At 40.3% G+C, this 16,046-nt stretch overlaps 2 protein-coding genes across 3 annotated transcripts; one reads left to right on the top strand and one right to left on the bottom strand.

Annotated features, from left to right (window-relative positions):
* The first annotated feature begins 456 nt into the window (after positions 1-456).
* LOC121767997 (receptor-like cytosolic serine/threonine-protein kinase RBK1) lies at positions 457-2,656 on the top strand. Of its 2 annotated transcripts, none has more exons than XM_042164332.1 (8): positions 457-620; positions 700-1,101; positions 1,206-1,463; positions 1,531-1,688; positions 1,750-1,829; positions 1,897-2,032; positions 2,126-2,275; positions 2,345-2,656. In XM_042164332.1, exons 1-8 carry the CDS (start codon positions 608-610, stop codon positions 2,558-2,560), a joined length of 1,413 nt encoding a protein of 470 aa, XP_042020266.1. In that variant the 5' UTR covers positions 457-607; the 3' UTR covers positions 2,561-2,656. The 2 variants fall into 2 exon arrangements, with proteins under 2 accessions (XP_042020266.1, XP_042020265.1); XM_042164331.1 differs by having other exon boundaries at positions 1,531-1,694.
* An 83-nt stretch (positions 2,657-2,739) lies between these two features.
* On the bottom strand, positions 2,740-6,122 carry LOC121767999 (AP2-like ethylene-responsive transcription factor AIL6). Its single transcript, XM_042164333.1, has 9 exons — positions 5,778-6,122; positions 5,168-5,534; positions 4,974-5,056; positions 4,156-4,164; positions 3,980-4,068; positions 3,831-3,904; positions 3,688-3,738; positions 3,526-3,602; positions 2,740-3,439 (listed from the first exon to the last, which is right to left on the bottom strand). Exons 1-9 carry the CDS (start codon positions 5,929-5,931, stop codon positions 3,021-3,023), a joined length of 1,323 nt encoding a protein of 440 aa, XP_042020267.1. The 5' UTR covers positions 5,932-6,122; the 3' UTR covers positions 2,740-3,020.
* Positions 6,123-16,046: the final 9,924 nt, after the last annotated feature.

The raw sequence follows: 16,046 nt of genomic DNA, 5'->3' as shown, positions 1-16,046 counted from the left end.
TTAATGCAATATGATTACTTTTTTATACGTAAAACATAGTACTATTACATTAATTGGTCAATATACATGTATATTGCACGCCTATTCTATGATGGTATTCCATATTTAATAGTAGTAATATAATGCAACTTTGTATGATTATTTTGTGTCCTTAGTTTTATTGAATTGGTGTTTAACTGATGTGGCAGGTGGGTTTTGTTTTTTATTTGTCACGCCAATTTGATATGGAAATGATGATGGAATTTTTACAATAATAATAATAATAATAGGCTCCATTAAACATTAATGGGATACAAATTGGTTATAGGTGATTATGAGCGTAGAAGCGGTAGTTGCGGGCGCAGTGACGAAGGCAAATTCACATGCATCCTAAACCCTAACTTTAACAATATTTAACTTAATTCTGATCCATAAATATATGGTTAATTAGCCCAGTTTTTCGGTTTCCCTCTTCAACGATAATCAACCATTTCACAAGTAACACCTCTTTCTCTCTCTCTCTCCGCTGTTCTTGCCAAGCGGGAGAGGAAAAGAAAGCTCTGCATTCAATTATTCCACATCTCCTCTCCTTTCTCTTCTTGCGTCAACAACCTACCATCATCTCTCCATGATGATCGAAGGTAAGCTAAGCTCATAAATCATAATGATTGAGAAAATCACATTCACATGAATGTATGGCTATTTAAAAAACGCGTGCAGAATGCAACAACATTCCAAGAAAGCAGAGGAAGAAGAAGCATCATCATGAAACGAAGCCGGGTGCAGGAAAAGGAGGAGAGGACGAGACTGCATCTGCGGTGAAGCAGGGAGAAAGCGATGATGGGGAGACGTCTCCGAGGGGTGTTTTGGAGATGCTGGCGTCGGGCATTGACGTCGAGGATCTGCAGTGGAAAAAGAAGCTCGGCCATGTCAAGAGGACCTCCTCCAACTGGATGGTTCCCACCATCTCCTTGCTCGGAGGGGGCAAGATACCACTCAGGAGGCGGATGCAGGGGAGACGAAGCAACTCTGAGGATATCGGAGATTTCATCATGCCTAAACCGTCGTGGAGGAATTTCACCTATGAGGACTTAAGACATGCTACACATTCTTTTTCTTCAGGTTTTTTTTTTTTTTTTTTTTTTTGCTTCTTTGTATACTACTCTTATAACACAATTGATTTGTCGCCAAATGGTTTATCCCTTTTTGTTTGATCATTTTCGTAGATAAGTTGATTGGGAAAGGAGGGCATGCCGAAGTTTATATGGGGAAGTTGAATGATGGTCAAGTTGTGGCAGTGAAGAAGATAATGAAGGAGGAGAAGAACGACGAGGAAAAGAATGGCGACTTCTTGGCTGAGCTCGGGATCATTGTCCATATCGACCACCCCAACACTGCTAAGCTCATAGGCTTCAGCGCTGATCAGGGCTTGTACCTTGTGCTCCAGTACTTGCCCTATGGCAGCCTTGCCACTGCCCTACACGGTAATGTTCAGAGCCTTGGAATGTGTTGCTCGATCCATTTCCGAACAAGTGTAGTTTAGTGTTTCAGGCTCGGAAGATTGTCGTTTGGAGTGGGAGACGCGGTACAAGTTGGCTCTCGGGGTGGCCAAGGGCTTGCAGTACCTGCATTCCAACTGCCATAGGCGAATAATCCACCGAGATATAACTGCCTCAAACATCTTACTCTCTGAGGATTATGAAGCTCAGGTTCTTGTTCTGTTTTTTCTCAATATTGTACATTGATTTGATACGATTGTGTGTGTTGCAGATATCCGATTTTGGACTAGCAAAATGGCTTCCTGAGAGCTGGGCTCATCTTGTTGTTTCTCCAATCGAGGGCACTTTTGGGTATGAGACCGCGTTTTTTCTTGCGTCTCTATTGTATCCGTACTAATGTTTTCTACGTTGAGATTAGGTACATGGCCCCAGAGTACTTCATGCATGGGTTGGTTAACGAGAAGACCGATGTGTTTGCCTTTGGTGTCCTTTTGCTCGAGCTGATCACAGGGCGTCGCGCAGTTGATTCCTCCAGCCAAAGCCTAGTGATGTGGGTATGTTTGTAATTTGTTGCACCAACAACTAAATTAGTTCTGTTAATACTGATGAAATAAAACACGAGACTGAATAAGCATGTTCGCTGCCAGGCGAAGCCTCATTTGGAGAACAACAGCGTGGATGAGATAGCCGACCCTAGGTTAGGAGGAAATTTCAACGTTGTGGAAATGAAGCGCGCAATGTTCACAGCGTCGACCTGCATCCACCACCTGCCTACCCTGCGGCCAAACATGATCCGTGTACATAACCATCATTTTCTAGGCCGAACTATCTGCAAAAACGCTTCACGCCCTCGTGTTTTGGTGCAGGTTGTGCAGCTGCTGAAAGGCGATAATGGGCTGGACATGAAGCAGAAGTCGATGGGCGAGCGCGTGCAGATGATGAAAGACGAGAGCATGCATGACATGAAGCAGAGGTCGATGGGGGAACGAATACTTCACATAGACGCCTGCGATGAAGAGGACTATGAATCGCCCGCTTACCTCACGGATTTAAATCGCCATATGCAGCTAGTTATGGAGTAGTGTGTGTACATATATAGCAACAAAACTATAGAGAATCAGGAGAGTTGAAGTTGCATGTGTTCGCCACCTCTTTTTTCTAGTGTTTGATGTTTTTAAGTATTGTTGCTACCCTGGCATGGAAATGGCTGTAGGTGCTCAAAAACAAATAGCTTTTGGATTAGTATACACAATCAAGAATCTGAGAATAAATATAGTACTATATATTATGTGATTTTTATATATGATTAGCAAAAATTGAGTGATCGCAAGAGCAGATTGTGGTAGTGGAAAACCGGTTGAAAATTAATCCACACCAACTGCTTCTTGCATCATTAAACATACATCTAAAATTAAGAAACCAAAGTTACTTACACCACATATTCCCATCTTCTGCCTAGAAACTAATCCTACAACGAATCCCCTCTTGACTATGGGTTAAATATTAGTAGAAGAGCAGTATCTTTGGCTAAGTATGATGTTGTTAATAGGTGTGGTGGGGCCACACCCCGGGCGTCGGCATCAGGTTCATTGGCGTCCCCAGCAACGACACCGAGCTGGAGGTGTCGGAGGCCACCGGATTGTTGGGGTAGAAGAGGTTGTGGTGGTGGTAGTAGTACGGTGTCGAGTTGTCTAATGGCACGCCAAACGGGATGCCCGAGGATGGCTGGATAGCGGCAAAACTGATGCTGCTGTTGCACGGAGTTTGCAGCATGCTGCTCCCCGCCTTGCCCTCCCCCTCGAGTGAGAGCTTCAGCCGCTTCGCTGTCCCACCGATCGGGAGGGGGCTCTTGGCGATTGCCTCAACATCGTAGCGGTTCATCTCAAAATTAGTGACGGCATTTATCCCTCGGAATTTGATAGCGGCTATGTCGTACGCCTCTGCTGCTTCCTCCTCCGTTGCTGCCCACAACAAATTGTCAGTTTCAACAATCTTAGTAGTACTACTCCTATTAGATGCAACGAAACGGATGGGAATTGGAGTGTACCAAACGTTCCGAGGTAGAGATCTTTGTTCCCTGCAACACGGCCGATCCTTGCTTGCCATCGGCCTTGTTGATGATGCCTGCACAAGAAGCAAGCGAGCTTAGCAACATTTTTTTGTCGATGATCGAACCAAATAAATAAACCTTGATGTCGACAAACCACACCTTGTAACACCTCTATACATTGATGCTCCCCTTGAGAAGCCACTGCTTTTCCTGGATAAAGTAAAGAAAATAATGATTTAGGGGAAATGCCATAACAAAATAGACCTGTTTTTCCCATGTAATAGTAGTTAGTATACACAAACCTTCTTAGTGAAGCAATGAACTCTTGTTTGGTCATATGCTTCATATCCTCAACTTCTTTGGTGTAATTCGATATCTAAAAGCACGATTCTTGGATTAGCTAGGACTTTAAACCGCAAGCATGATAAAGGCGATTGCTTTAGAACTATACCGGGAAATTAGTAGTAGCCGTAGGACCCCAGTACTTGAGAGCAGCCAAATCATAAGCGCGCGCTGCCTTGTCTTCTTTATCGTATCCGCCTGCGCTCCCCACATTACATGATAAATACTCACATTCATATATATTGCATATTTTGAACAAAGCAGTAAAATAAAAATGTTACTCACCTAGATAAACTGCAGCATTCAATTCGCGTTTTGAGCAACACCAACACGACCACGGTTCATGCAAAATGATGATACACGGAGTTAGACCAAACAAACAAAATCCATACAAAAGCAATGAGATTCGTTATGATAAAATCATTTTTCATCATCAATTTTTTGTCATTATCATTTTTTCACCATTCCGAACTCAATTTTCATCATCAATTTTTGTTCAACCTATGTCACATTTCAAACCCTAGAGTGCATCTAAAATTGGCAAAATGCTAGTTAGTTAGCATTTTAGACCCCAAAAACATTCACATGTTCCCATCACTATAAGAATACACATTACCGTTGTCCCAATTTTCCCAATACAGCAATTCATGCGATCATCATACCCCATTTATTAAAATATGAATGCTACTAGCCACACTTGAATCAAGAAACTTCTGTTCCAGGAAAATAACAATTTTAGAGATGCCCATTTTCAAAAAGTAAGTGAGCATTCAAAATTTTATTTTGGTCAAACCTCATCAAAAGTCATTGTCCCGTGAAAGAAAAAAGGGCTAAAAAATTCAGACCATCAGTGTTCAGAGTAGCTGAGGTAATGTTCACAGACCAGATGTTTGTGTTACACTTATTACAATCAAATCTAGTGCAAGAATATTTTCATTAACTATTGGGCAAGAAATTGGCGGCCCATATCATCAAATCAATCATCGTGGTTGAAAGATGTGATTTTGCTAATTTTCTTCGTACGAGGGCATTGTATTGATTATTCCTCGAACAAAGTACAAAGAAAATGAATTAAGTTGTACTAGCAGCAGTAGTTGTTGTACCTTGACGCCCTTTTCTTGCTTGGCCCTCTCTTCTACAGCTGTTATCCCATAGATGCGCTTCATATCTTCCTGTCCATCTATGTCTGCAACAAACCATTTTAATCGACTAAAAATCAAATCTTTTCCACTGGGCCATGCATGTAAAATGCTTCGAATCAAGAAAAAATTGGATTTTTTCAATTTCAAATTTGTACCTTGTGACGCCTCTGTAAATCGAAGTTCTCTGCCCAAATTTATCCGCGATTTTCTTGCAGCTGTCGGATTCTGTGGAGACGAGAGCTTTGCCGACGTCTAGAGACAGCGCATTTTCGGCCGCGGAGACGGGGCAGTGAGGATAGTAGGCCGCCGGCGAGTGAGCCTGACCGTCGCCGGAGAAGGCTTGGAACCCAATGATGCTCTTCAGATCTTGCTGCTCGTCGCCGCCGAAGTAGCCATCGCCGCCGTAGATGTGGGTCAGGGTGGAATCTTGGGTTTCCGTCGAGTCGCCGCCGCCGCCGGCAAAGAAATCCTCCAGCTTTGGCGGCGGGTAGCTGCCGTAAATATGCTGCTGCTCCGCCGCGGCTGATTTGAGAAAAAATAAAAGTTTAGAGAAAATGCCAAAAATGTAGCCGAAAAATGGTGGGTTTTGAAAGAAGAAATTTAGAGAAAAAGTTTTTTTTTTTTATGTATTTTTAAGTTTGTTGGTCTTGTTTTTACACATGTTTATCTGAGCAAAAGAGAAAAAAAACGGAGACATCGAGGTTGTTTTGGAAAGGGACTATTCAAAGATTCCAAAAAACATAGATAGAGAGAGAGTGTTTGTACCAGTGGTGGTGTAGTAGTTATCTCCCATGGAATAGTAATGGTGGGAATCATTAGGTTGATGATGATGAGAAGAAGAAGATATTGAAGAGGAGTTGAGCATTTCCATTGAAGAGAGGGAGAAAGAGAGCCAGTTATGGTTGTTGTCAGGCGCCATGATGATATCTCTTCTTCCTCAAAAATCTTGAACAAGTAGGAAATCCAACTATCCAAGTAGCTAATTACCAAAATCCATTGATTAACGGGATGGGGTTTAATTTTTTTCACCTTAAGGTTGAAGCAAAGGATGAAATGAAACTAGCCGAAAAAGGGTGTTTATTTATGGCTCCAAGAGAGAGAGAGAGAGCATGCAAGAGTTTGAAATGAGGATAATAAAAATTACTCAATCAACAGCTTGCAATCACACGGAATAAATAAAACTAAGAGCATCTCCAGTGGGCGGACATCCCACTAGGACATCCCAAAAACACCTCTTGCCAGGTCACTAGGACTTCCTATCCCACTACCACGTCACTAGGACATCCCCTCCTATGTCCGCCCTTCCCACTAGGACATCCCGCAATAAAAAAAATCACAATAATTTAATTACGTAAAAACGGAAATATAATTTTGACACGGAATACGGGAAAGCAAAATACGGGCAAAAATACATATTCATAAAACATAAAAATAAGTTGGAAGTGCGGAGTGCACACTTATTTGAATTCATTATGATTAGACGGGGGTTCGGGGGCAGCGCCCCCGAGAGCGGGGTCCAAGGGGCTCTGGCTGGGGTCGAACTGTGCAGAAATCTTCATCCGGAAATGGAATTTTCGATAATTGAAGGACCAAATTGCAATTTTATAACCCGCCAACAATCAGTTATTTTCGGTTGTGAAATGAAGGGATGCAACGTTTCATCCTAAACCTCTACATAATCCAACATCCCCGGCTCACTCCGCGTTGAAATGAAGTTCAACGAGCCGTATATATAGAGTTTGTTTTTTTTTAAAAAAAAAAAATTTCCGGACATCCGACCCTTGCCACAGTGGCGGACGTCCGCCCGCCCGTCGCCGGGACGTCCGAGGACACCCGACGTCCTCATGGGACGTCCGTATCCGACCTAAACGCCACAATGGCGGACGTCCAGGTCGCCCGTCGCGACGTCCGACCGGATGTCCGACCCGACGTCCGCCATTGGAGATGCTCTAAGGCCATCCACGACGCTGTTCCTCCACCGTTCCTAAACCATTCCTTAAACTACTATTTGCAGGCCCCACTGTTCTTTTTTACTCCATTCCTTAACTAAGGAACGAAACCTGCAACCCTCCGTTTCTTATCCGTTCCTTAACCGTTCCTTAAATTACTATTCATTCAATTTCATTTTTTATTTTTATTTCCAACTCAATTCAATTAAAACAAACACACTTCATTAAAATTAAAATAACATTACAACTTAAAATTCAAAAAATAGAAAAAGACATAATTAAAATCCTAAAAAAAATAAAAAATGACATAATTTAAAATACAATTTTATAGAGACAACCAAGAATAAGTTTGTCCCACATCGAAAGTGGAACATAAAACATTCAAGGATGTCTCTATGAAATAGAGACAACCAAGAATGAGTTTGTCCCCACATCGAAAGTGGAACATAAAACATTCAAGGATGTCTCTATAAAATAGAGACAACCAAGAATGAATTTGTCCCACAGCGAAAGTGGAACATGAAACATTCAAGAATGTTTCTATAAAATAGAGACAACCAAGAATGAGTTTGTCCCACATCGAAAGTGGAACATGAAACATTCAAGGATCTCTCTATAAAAGAGAGACAACCAAGGATGAGTTTCATAAATTCGCAAGCCCATCAAATATATATGGGCTAATACGAATTTCTAGTATTCATTTATTTGTAAAAATTCATTTTTAAAAAAAAATGAATTTATTACGTCAGCGTGACGACGCCCACTCGCGGGCCGGCGAGTGGGCGTCACGCACGACGCAGGGCGAGCCACGTCGCCGAAGCGCGTGGCGACACAAGCCGTGCCGTGTCTCGCGGCAACGGCACCCGCGACGACATGGGCACGACACGGAGACGGAACGCACCTCCGCAACGCGTCGCGCGCCGGTTCCGTTCTGCCGGCACGAAACGCGGAATGCGGGTGACCCACGTTGCGGGTGCTCTGAGTGGTGATGACTGATGAGTGAGAGGAGGGTTTTGGTGTTTATATTAAAAAAGTTTGAGGTTAAAAATTTAAATAAAAATGGAAGCTAGCCATAGGTAACTTGTTGCGTGAGAGAGAGAGGTTTTTATCCTTTTTTTACAGTTTCTTTTATTAAAAGTGATAAAAATTTTGAATTAATGAGTGAATTGGAAGGGTTTTTAAATTTTTTAACTTTTTAAATTTAGTGTTTTGTTGGGTAGTGGATTCTGAGCAGAGGAAAGGGTCGCGAAAGATGCGGCTTATCGACTTCTTTTTTTAAGATTTCTTCTATATTTAGCATATGTTCTATACTATAAGTTAATTAATATTACAGGTATCAGGTATGTGTTTCACAGAGAATGGGAAATTGGATACGTAAACGGGTAATTACTTGTGATTTTAGAATTTTTTTTGTATTGGTTTATACACACATCTTCTACTATTAGTAGTAAATTAATGTTATGTGGAAACTTGATTATGTATTTTACTTTAACTAATCTTGTAAATCAACTTTGCTTGTTTTATGAAACAAAACGGATACACTATTGACTTTAAAGTTCAAACCAGTGATGAGAGGTCTGGCTTCATCTATTTAAATTGTTAAATTTAACATATTCCTTAAAATTAATACTCCTTCCAAAAATATACAGTGCTTCATTTTTAATTTTAAAAAATCTTTATTCTTTTTAATTAAATGAGACTTATTCTCCACTAATAATACTACAATTACTTTTTTTCTATTTATTTTTTACCTTATTAATTATGTATTAAAAATTGTGTCTAACTAAAAATACATACTCTTATAGGACGGTGGGAATAACAACTATGCCATTTCAACCTGTTATCCGGTTTTTTTGTTATAGGTGGCCAAAATTTAGTACTACTAGAATTTAGAATATTTTTATAGACCGTTGAATATCCAAATTAAAAAGAAAAAAAAAAGTAATTATGCGTGTGATCGTTTATTTGAAAAACGAATTGTTATAGTAGGCAAGGTGATAAAAGGAGGGATTAATTTGAGTTTAGGCGTAGAGTGGTAGGTGTAGCTGGTATTTTGGTAAACATAGTAGTAGTATATTTAATACTCTTGTGAAAAAGGTTAAGTGGTAATTAGAAGTAATTGGGATTGATATAATTAATTGTTGTGTGTGTGTGACGGAGACCAGCGGCCGAAGAAGCAGGAGAAACAGAGAACCGGTGATTAGGGCTTGTTTGGTTTGCGGTAAATTCAAAGTGATCAGGAGTGGCCTCCATTCCCTTGTTTTAAGGTTGTCTTGCATAATTTCATCTCTCACCCTCCCAAACAATGGTCTTGGTTTTGGTCTTGGTCTTGCCATGGGATAAATGGAGCAATCAGAAAGTGGTAACTGTATTTCAACTTTCAAGCTATATTTCACTACTAGGAGTATTACATATGACTCCATGTACATATTTAGATATCCACAATTTTATAGGATGATGCTAATTCAATACATATCATGTGCATTGGCGGACTAATTCAGGGGGTTTTGAATTATTCCTACTCGATTTACGGGTTAATTGGATGCGGACTAATTGAGCAAAAATTTTATTGCGTCTAAAAATTTCAATCATAACTTAAACGTTCGGGTCTAAAGCTAGCCTAACGGGCTTAATCGGGTTGCTAATAATAAAATTAACATATGCGTAATCTGATGCATAATGATGAAAATTAGTCATATGTATAAAATATAAAACATTAATTATGAGCATTTTTTAGATATATAATTATACTCGAACATGAATAAATACTAATAGTATAAGAATATGTATGACATAGGTAGGGTTTTTTGACAAGAAGCGAACGCACATGAATTTAAATATCAACACAAAGACATACGTTTATCAACACAAGAATATTGATAAATTTATGTCTTTGTGTTGATATTTTTAACATACAAAATTGATATTAATTATTAGTTATTACTGTAAATATATATGTGATAGATTTGCATCTAGGTCCAACCCACACCGAGTTTTGGGCCACGCCTACTTAGGTTGTAAGCTAATCGAGTGCGAATTAATCGAGTTGTAATTTTATCTGGCTAGAATTTTCAACACTTGTTCTTTAAATTTAGCAGCCTATTCAGGACAATCCACGAGTTGCGGATGCAAATGCAATAATATCAGTTTACATTCAATTGACATGTATTAGTTTCTAGAGTAAAATAATTAGGCCTTGTGATCTGCTACATTATTTGTGATCTATACTTCTATACTAATATGAAAAGGAGAGTTTTGGGACTATTTACAAAATTGTCATTTTGGAGGGAAACATTACTATTGATAAAAAAAATTGAAAGATAAAATTATTTTCACCATAATCTAATAGTAAAACTGTAAAAGTAGAGAAGTTGGCATCTCAAAGAAGTTTTAAACCTTTATGATATTTTATTCATATATTGTCCTTCCTCCGTCCGTCATTAGGAGTTTCGATTTATCATTTTAGTCCATCCGCCGTTAGGAGGCCCAGTTCACTTTTACTTTAAAGTATAATAATATTTTGATGAAATTTTAAATTTTAATTTTTTTTTATGTATGTACCTAAATTGATGTGTATTAGATAATAACTAGTTAGTTGTAACAAATAAATTTAAGTATAATTTGCATTGTGTATTTGTCGATATCGAAAATGCACTCTATATTCTCCCAATACTGAAAATGCATTTGGCGCCATGCGTCTTAGATTTTGCTAAAGAGTGAACTACATAAAAAGTCTCTGACGTTTCCATTTGTGACACTGCAGGCCCCTGAAAAAAAAAAAATAATCGCCACAAGACTTTGACCTTAAACGTAATCACATATCATGTTTTTTCTGACTAAAAGACCCTTCAACCCTAAAAGGGCATCATGGTCATATCAAACGGAAATCTGTAGTGGCGGCCTGCATGCGGCAGTGGCGGTCGGCAACCTGTCGAGATTTGACGTCTGTGCGTCAGCCATCAGGTTTGACGTCTGTGCGTCAGCGGCAGTTTGTATGCAGTTACACCACATATACACGCCACGTATACAATAGTCTATTTGTTATTTATCAAATAAATTTCAAAAATTTCACCACCAGTATTTTCAGTCTTCAGTCTCTCCCACCCCGCCTAAAAATTTCACAAAAAAGGTAGTTCACTCTCCACTCTCCCACCCCGCCTAAAAATTTCACAAACTTATTTTCACTCTTCATTCTATCTTCTCCCCTCTATAAAAATCTCTCTTGCATGAATGGCGCCAAAACGGAAGCGCGCTGGATCCTCAGGAGCATCGTCATCACGAAATTCGTCTCGTCGTAAAAAGGAACCCACACCCCCGCCATCGCCACCACCACGGCAACCACCACCGAGACATGCACCGGAGGTCATAGATGTGGAAGAAGAAGCCTGGGATATCTGAGATCCTCGGCTGGATTTTTTCATCCCGAAAGATGAATATAGTAAGTTATGTTTTTAATCCTCAGTTTGTGATTTAAGGTTTAGGAAATTTATTTTTTTGTGAATATTTTTTGGTCCTCCGGAAATTGATTTTTAATCTTCAGTTTGTGATTTAGGGCTCCGGAAATTGAATTTTTGTGAATATTTGTTGGATGTTTTGGTTTGATTTTTTATTGTCCGATTATTGTTCCTTAACAGGGGAAGAACCTGGAAAGTTTTCAGTTGCTTTCCATCATGGAGGTTCATTCTTCTTTACCAAAGATGAGAAAAAGTATGTTGGTGGGTATTTGACATTCTTCGATTTCTGTAACATAAATCATTTCCAGCTCATAGACCTCTCGAGTATGGTGTTAAAGTTGAAGTATGATAGGAAGATGATATGTGAGTTCTATTATTGTGATCCAAAGTACAGTCAGGACCGCGAGAGGGTTTTAATAGGCGGCCCTTTGATGCCCATTGTAGATGATATGAACCTGCAACTAAATCTGAATCTGTAGTTCACCAACCAGATTCAGACAGGGCAGGAGCATTTGTAGATGAATACGTGTACCAACCGGTCATAGACGGTGGTTGTCAACCACAGCCGGACATACGGGTAGACAACGAATTCTTTTCGATCGTTGAGGACATTACCCATGAATTGTTCATGTCCGAAGCTGACACCCATGTGCAAGAGTCAGCTCCAACTGAAGCAGCGCCTGAAGAGCCCGTACCAGTTGTAGGAGAAGTACTCCAACAAGTTGTCCAAGATGATGTTTATTGTCCTTCTTTCGAGTATGTTCCCGAAGGATGTCATCTTCATAATGAGGGAAATAATAAAGATGATGATGCTGATGAGGTCAGTCATTTTATCTCCTTGGCCAACATGTGTCGAGATGAACAAATGTTTACCTCATACTACGAGTCGTTATGTCGGCAACAACAACCGGAACAGGAAGCGGGACAATAGTGGAGTGCGGAGCCGAAGACCAAACCACAAGGGTCTGGACAGCAGACTGGTGAAGGCAGCAGAGGGTCCAAGAAAAGGCGAAAGTTTTCCCTTGTGGTGAAAAAAAGGAACTCGTCGGATACAAACCCACTATACTAGCAAGAAACAGTGGATGAGCTACAAGATCTACAAGATCTAGAGGATTTGGAAGGGTTGCGTAGAAAGGGTATCAAGTACACCCCATTCAAGCTGACCAATGAGCTTCCAGCTTGGAAGCCTGGTGATTTTTTTAAGGATCGATATTTCTTCTATCAGGTCATTCGCATGTACGCGATAATGACGACGTGTACATGTATCCAAAAATGATGGCAAGAGACTTCATTCCTTTTGTAAAGGCAAGGCATGCGAATGGTATGTGTATACAAGGAAGATCGAAACCCACAACAATACCGATTTTGTGTTAGTGAATATGCAGAGAGATCATGCTCCCACGTGCTCGCAAGTGTTGGATCAGAGATGACTCACGTCCAAGTGGCTAGCTGAGCGTTACATGGAGAAAATCAAAGCGAATCCCCACATTCCACTGGCAGCTATACGGCAGTGTGTGGGTGAGGAGTTCGGGCTGAAAGTTGGTAGGATGAAGGCATATCGCGCAAGAGACAGTGCATTAGAAGATATCTTTGGCAAGGCGGGCCTCCAATACCGGAGACTGTTCGACTACAAAGCTGAATTAGAACGGACACACCTTGATTCAAGTGTGCATATACCCTACGAGAACTTTAGGGATCCTGAAGCTGTAGGCCCGAGATTCTTGAGGTTTTATTATTGCCTCGGGCCTTTGAAAAATGGTTGGATGCGTTTTTGCCATCCAATTATATTCTTGGATGCTTGTTTCTTGAGAGGTATGTACAGAGGCCAACTTATGACGGCCATGGGAATTGACCCAAACAACGGTTGGTGGCCTATTGCGTGGGCGGTGACTGAGGCTAAGAGCTATGCTCAGTGGAAATGGTTCCTCGGCTACCTAGCATAGGACCTTTACATACATGAGAATGCCCCAAGATACGTCTTCATGTCTGATCAGCAAAAGGTACGAGTAATGTGATTTCAGTAAAAAGTGTATACTGTAATTGTGATTTTTAGATAATACTCTCTCTGTCCCATTAGAAATGAAACGTTTTCCTTTTTAGGTTGTCCCCATAAAAATGAAACGTTTCCTAAAATGGAAACAACACTCTCTCTACTTTTTCTTCTCTCTTACTCTACTCTCTCTTCATTAACTTACAAAACACCACTACATAAAATCGTGCCGGAAAACAAATGTTGCATATTTATTGGGACGCAGGGAGTAATACTTTAGCTATGATTTGACCTATAGATTAATAGTTCAATTGTGATTAGAGATTTTATGTTTGTGTTGTGGCTTATATATGTGCTAATATGGGTGTTGTGTTACGTGAATTTTGGAAGGATCTTGCAAAAGCCATCCTTGAGGATTTCCCATAGAGCGAGCATCACTTTTGTGTTCAGCACTTATACAACAACTTCAAGAAGAGATTCACCGGGGAGAATTATAAGGAAATATTGTGTGAGCTTGTGTCGAGTACAACCGACGAACAGTATGTGGAGCGGATGGATGCATTGCGGATTATATATCCCCAAGCACATCAATACCTACTCGGTGTTGCTCTAAAAGAAAAATGGGTAAGGCATATTTCTCTACACATGTTTGTAGTGATATTATCCTCAACAATATATGCGAGACCTTTAATTCGAAGATAGCAATTGCTTGAGAGTTGGCCATTATTACCATGTTGGAGGAGATCCGGAAGAGTCAAATGGAGAGGATTCAGATTAGAGGCCAGTGGATCAAGACATACGATCACACACTGCCACCCGTTATCAAAGAGATTGTGGATAAGAGTTACGTGAGGGCTTCTTCCTGGAGATCAACATGGAACGGAGAGGATTCGTACCAAGTGTCGAGACCGTCAGGCCAGTATGTAGTGAACATACGTGAATTTACTTGCTCATGCAGATCATGGCAGCTGACTGGGATCCCGTGCACTCATGCCATCGCTACAATCAACAAGAATGAGAAGGACGTATCAGACTATGTCTCCCGCTATTATTTACGGTCCACAATGTCGATTCTGTACGAGAATGTCCTGTACCCAATCAATGGGATGGATAATTGGCTCAAGACTTCTGATGTTGGATTTAAACTTATACCCCCGAGGACAAAGCGACAGCGTGGACGGCCAAAGAAACTGAGGCGTGAAGAGCCCCAGGTTCGTCATCATGAGGATGGATCTGAGTCACTACGACGAACCTTTGTACTCAGATGTCGTTGGTGCGGACAAGATGGTCATAACAGGAGAACATGCACCAATGATCCCCGTCTAGATGCTCGAACCGAAGTTGGACAGAGTTCACAGCCAAGTGAGCCACCCATGACGGACGGCGGTGACAGGACAGAGTCGTCTAACGTGTTTCAAAATGAAGAGGTATTATTCAGTATGATTATATGAATTCCCTACCCGTTGACCTGTATTTTAATGGTTTGTTTGTTACAGACCAATCTACCTCGGCGGGAACGATCTAGCACACGTTGGTCTACGCGGTCGAACCAAGAGGTAGTGTTCAAGATCAATTTTTCACTTTTCATTTCCTAAACATTACCAGTCAATTTGACCGGTTTGTTGTTTGTTGTTGACCAATCCCACTGGTCCAAGGGCTAGCACACGTCGGACCAGGACTCAGCCGCAACGTTGTGGCCGTCGTGGGGATCAAGATTGAATAATCGCGGTGATCAAATTTGGGAACCTTAAAAGTCTAAACAATGGTGTTGGTTTTTGTTAGTGTCTTGAAGCCTTTTTTGTCAAACATTATTCAGATATTAAATACTATGCTTGTTAGGGATCATCATGGGAAGGCCATGTATTCAGATATTAAATACTATGGTTGGTAGGGATCAGATATTATGACTATGTTTTTGTCTATGCTTTATGAGAAGGCTCTTGTATGTAGTTGTAGTTAACTGCATGTTTTGTCTGTATTTTATGACTATACTTTTGTGTATGCTTTATTTGTTGATATCTACCTATGCGTATATTAATTGAATACTGCATATTTTAACTTTGTACGTAGGGTGTTATTTCAAAAAAAGTTTTGTACGTCGGGTGTTATTCAACAAAAACTTTTGTACGTAGGGTGGTATTTCACCAAAAGATGCGTACTTCATTCGTGATTATAAAACTTCAGAATGTTAGTTTAATGTAACTATTCGGGAACTTCATTCGTGATTGTAAAACTTCATTCGTGTACAATAATTAAAGTGTCACTTATTTACCCCTTATACTTACAGTGGAACTTCAAATGTTTAGTACCAAAAAATCCCCTCTTACCGATTGAAGAAGAAAAGTGTTAACATTACATTAGGAAAATAATTACAACGCATAACAACAATATTACAATCTTCATATTTCGGGACATTGTTTTGGTTTTAACAATTTCTAAATTAAGACGTACACACTCCTCAGTCTTCATGCTCAATTTTAACTTCAGATCTTCACATTCGTCACTTTTCATGCGCAATTTATCTTCAAGAACACCTTCCACAATAGTCTTGCAGCGGAGTTGTTCTTCAAACTTGTCCCATTCGAGCTTGATTCTTTGAAACTAAGTGTCTTGGTTTGGCGATAGACCCACATCAAACCAA

The sequence above is a fragment of the Salvia splendens genome, chromosome 15 (assembly GCF_004379255.2).
Source record: "Salvia splendens isolate huo1 chromosome 15, SspV2, whole genome shotgun sequence".
Classification (NCBI taxonomy): Eukaryota; Viridiplantae; Streptophyta; class Magnoliopsida; order Lamiales; family Lamiaceae; genus Salvia; species Salvia splendens.
Note: the sequence above shows the minus strand (reverse complement) of the source record. Positions and strands in the feature narration are given on the sequence as shown.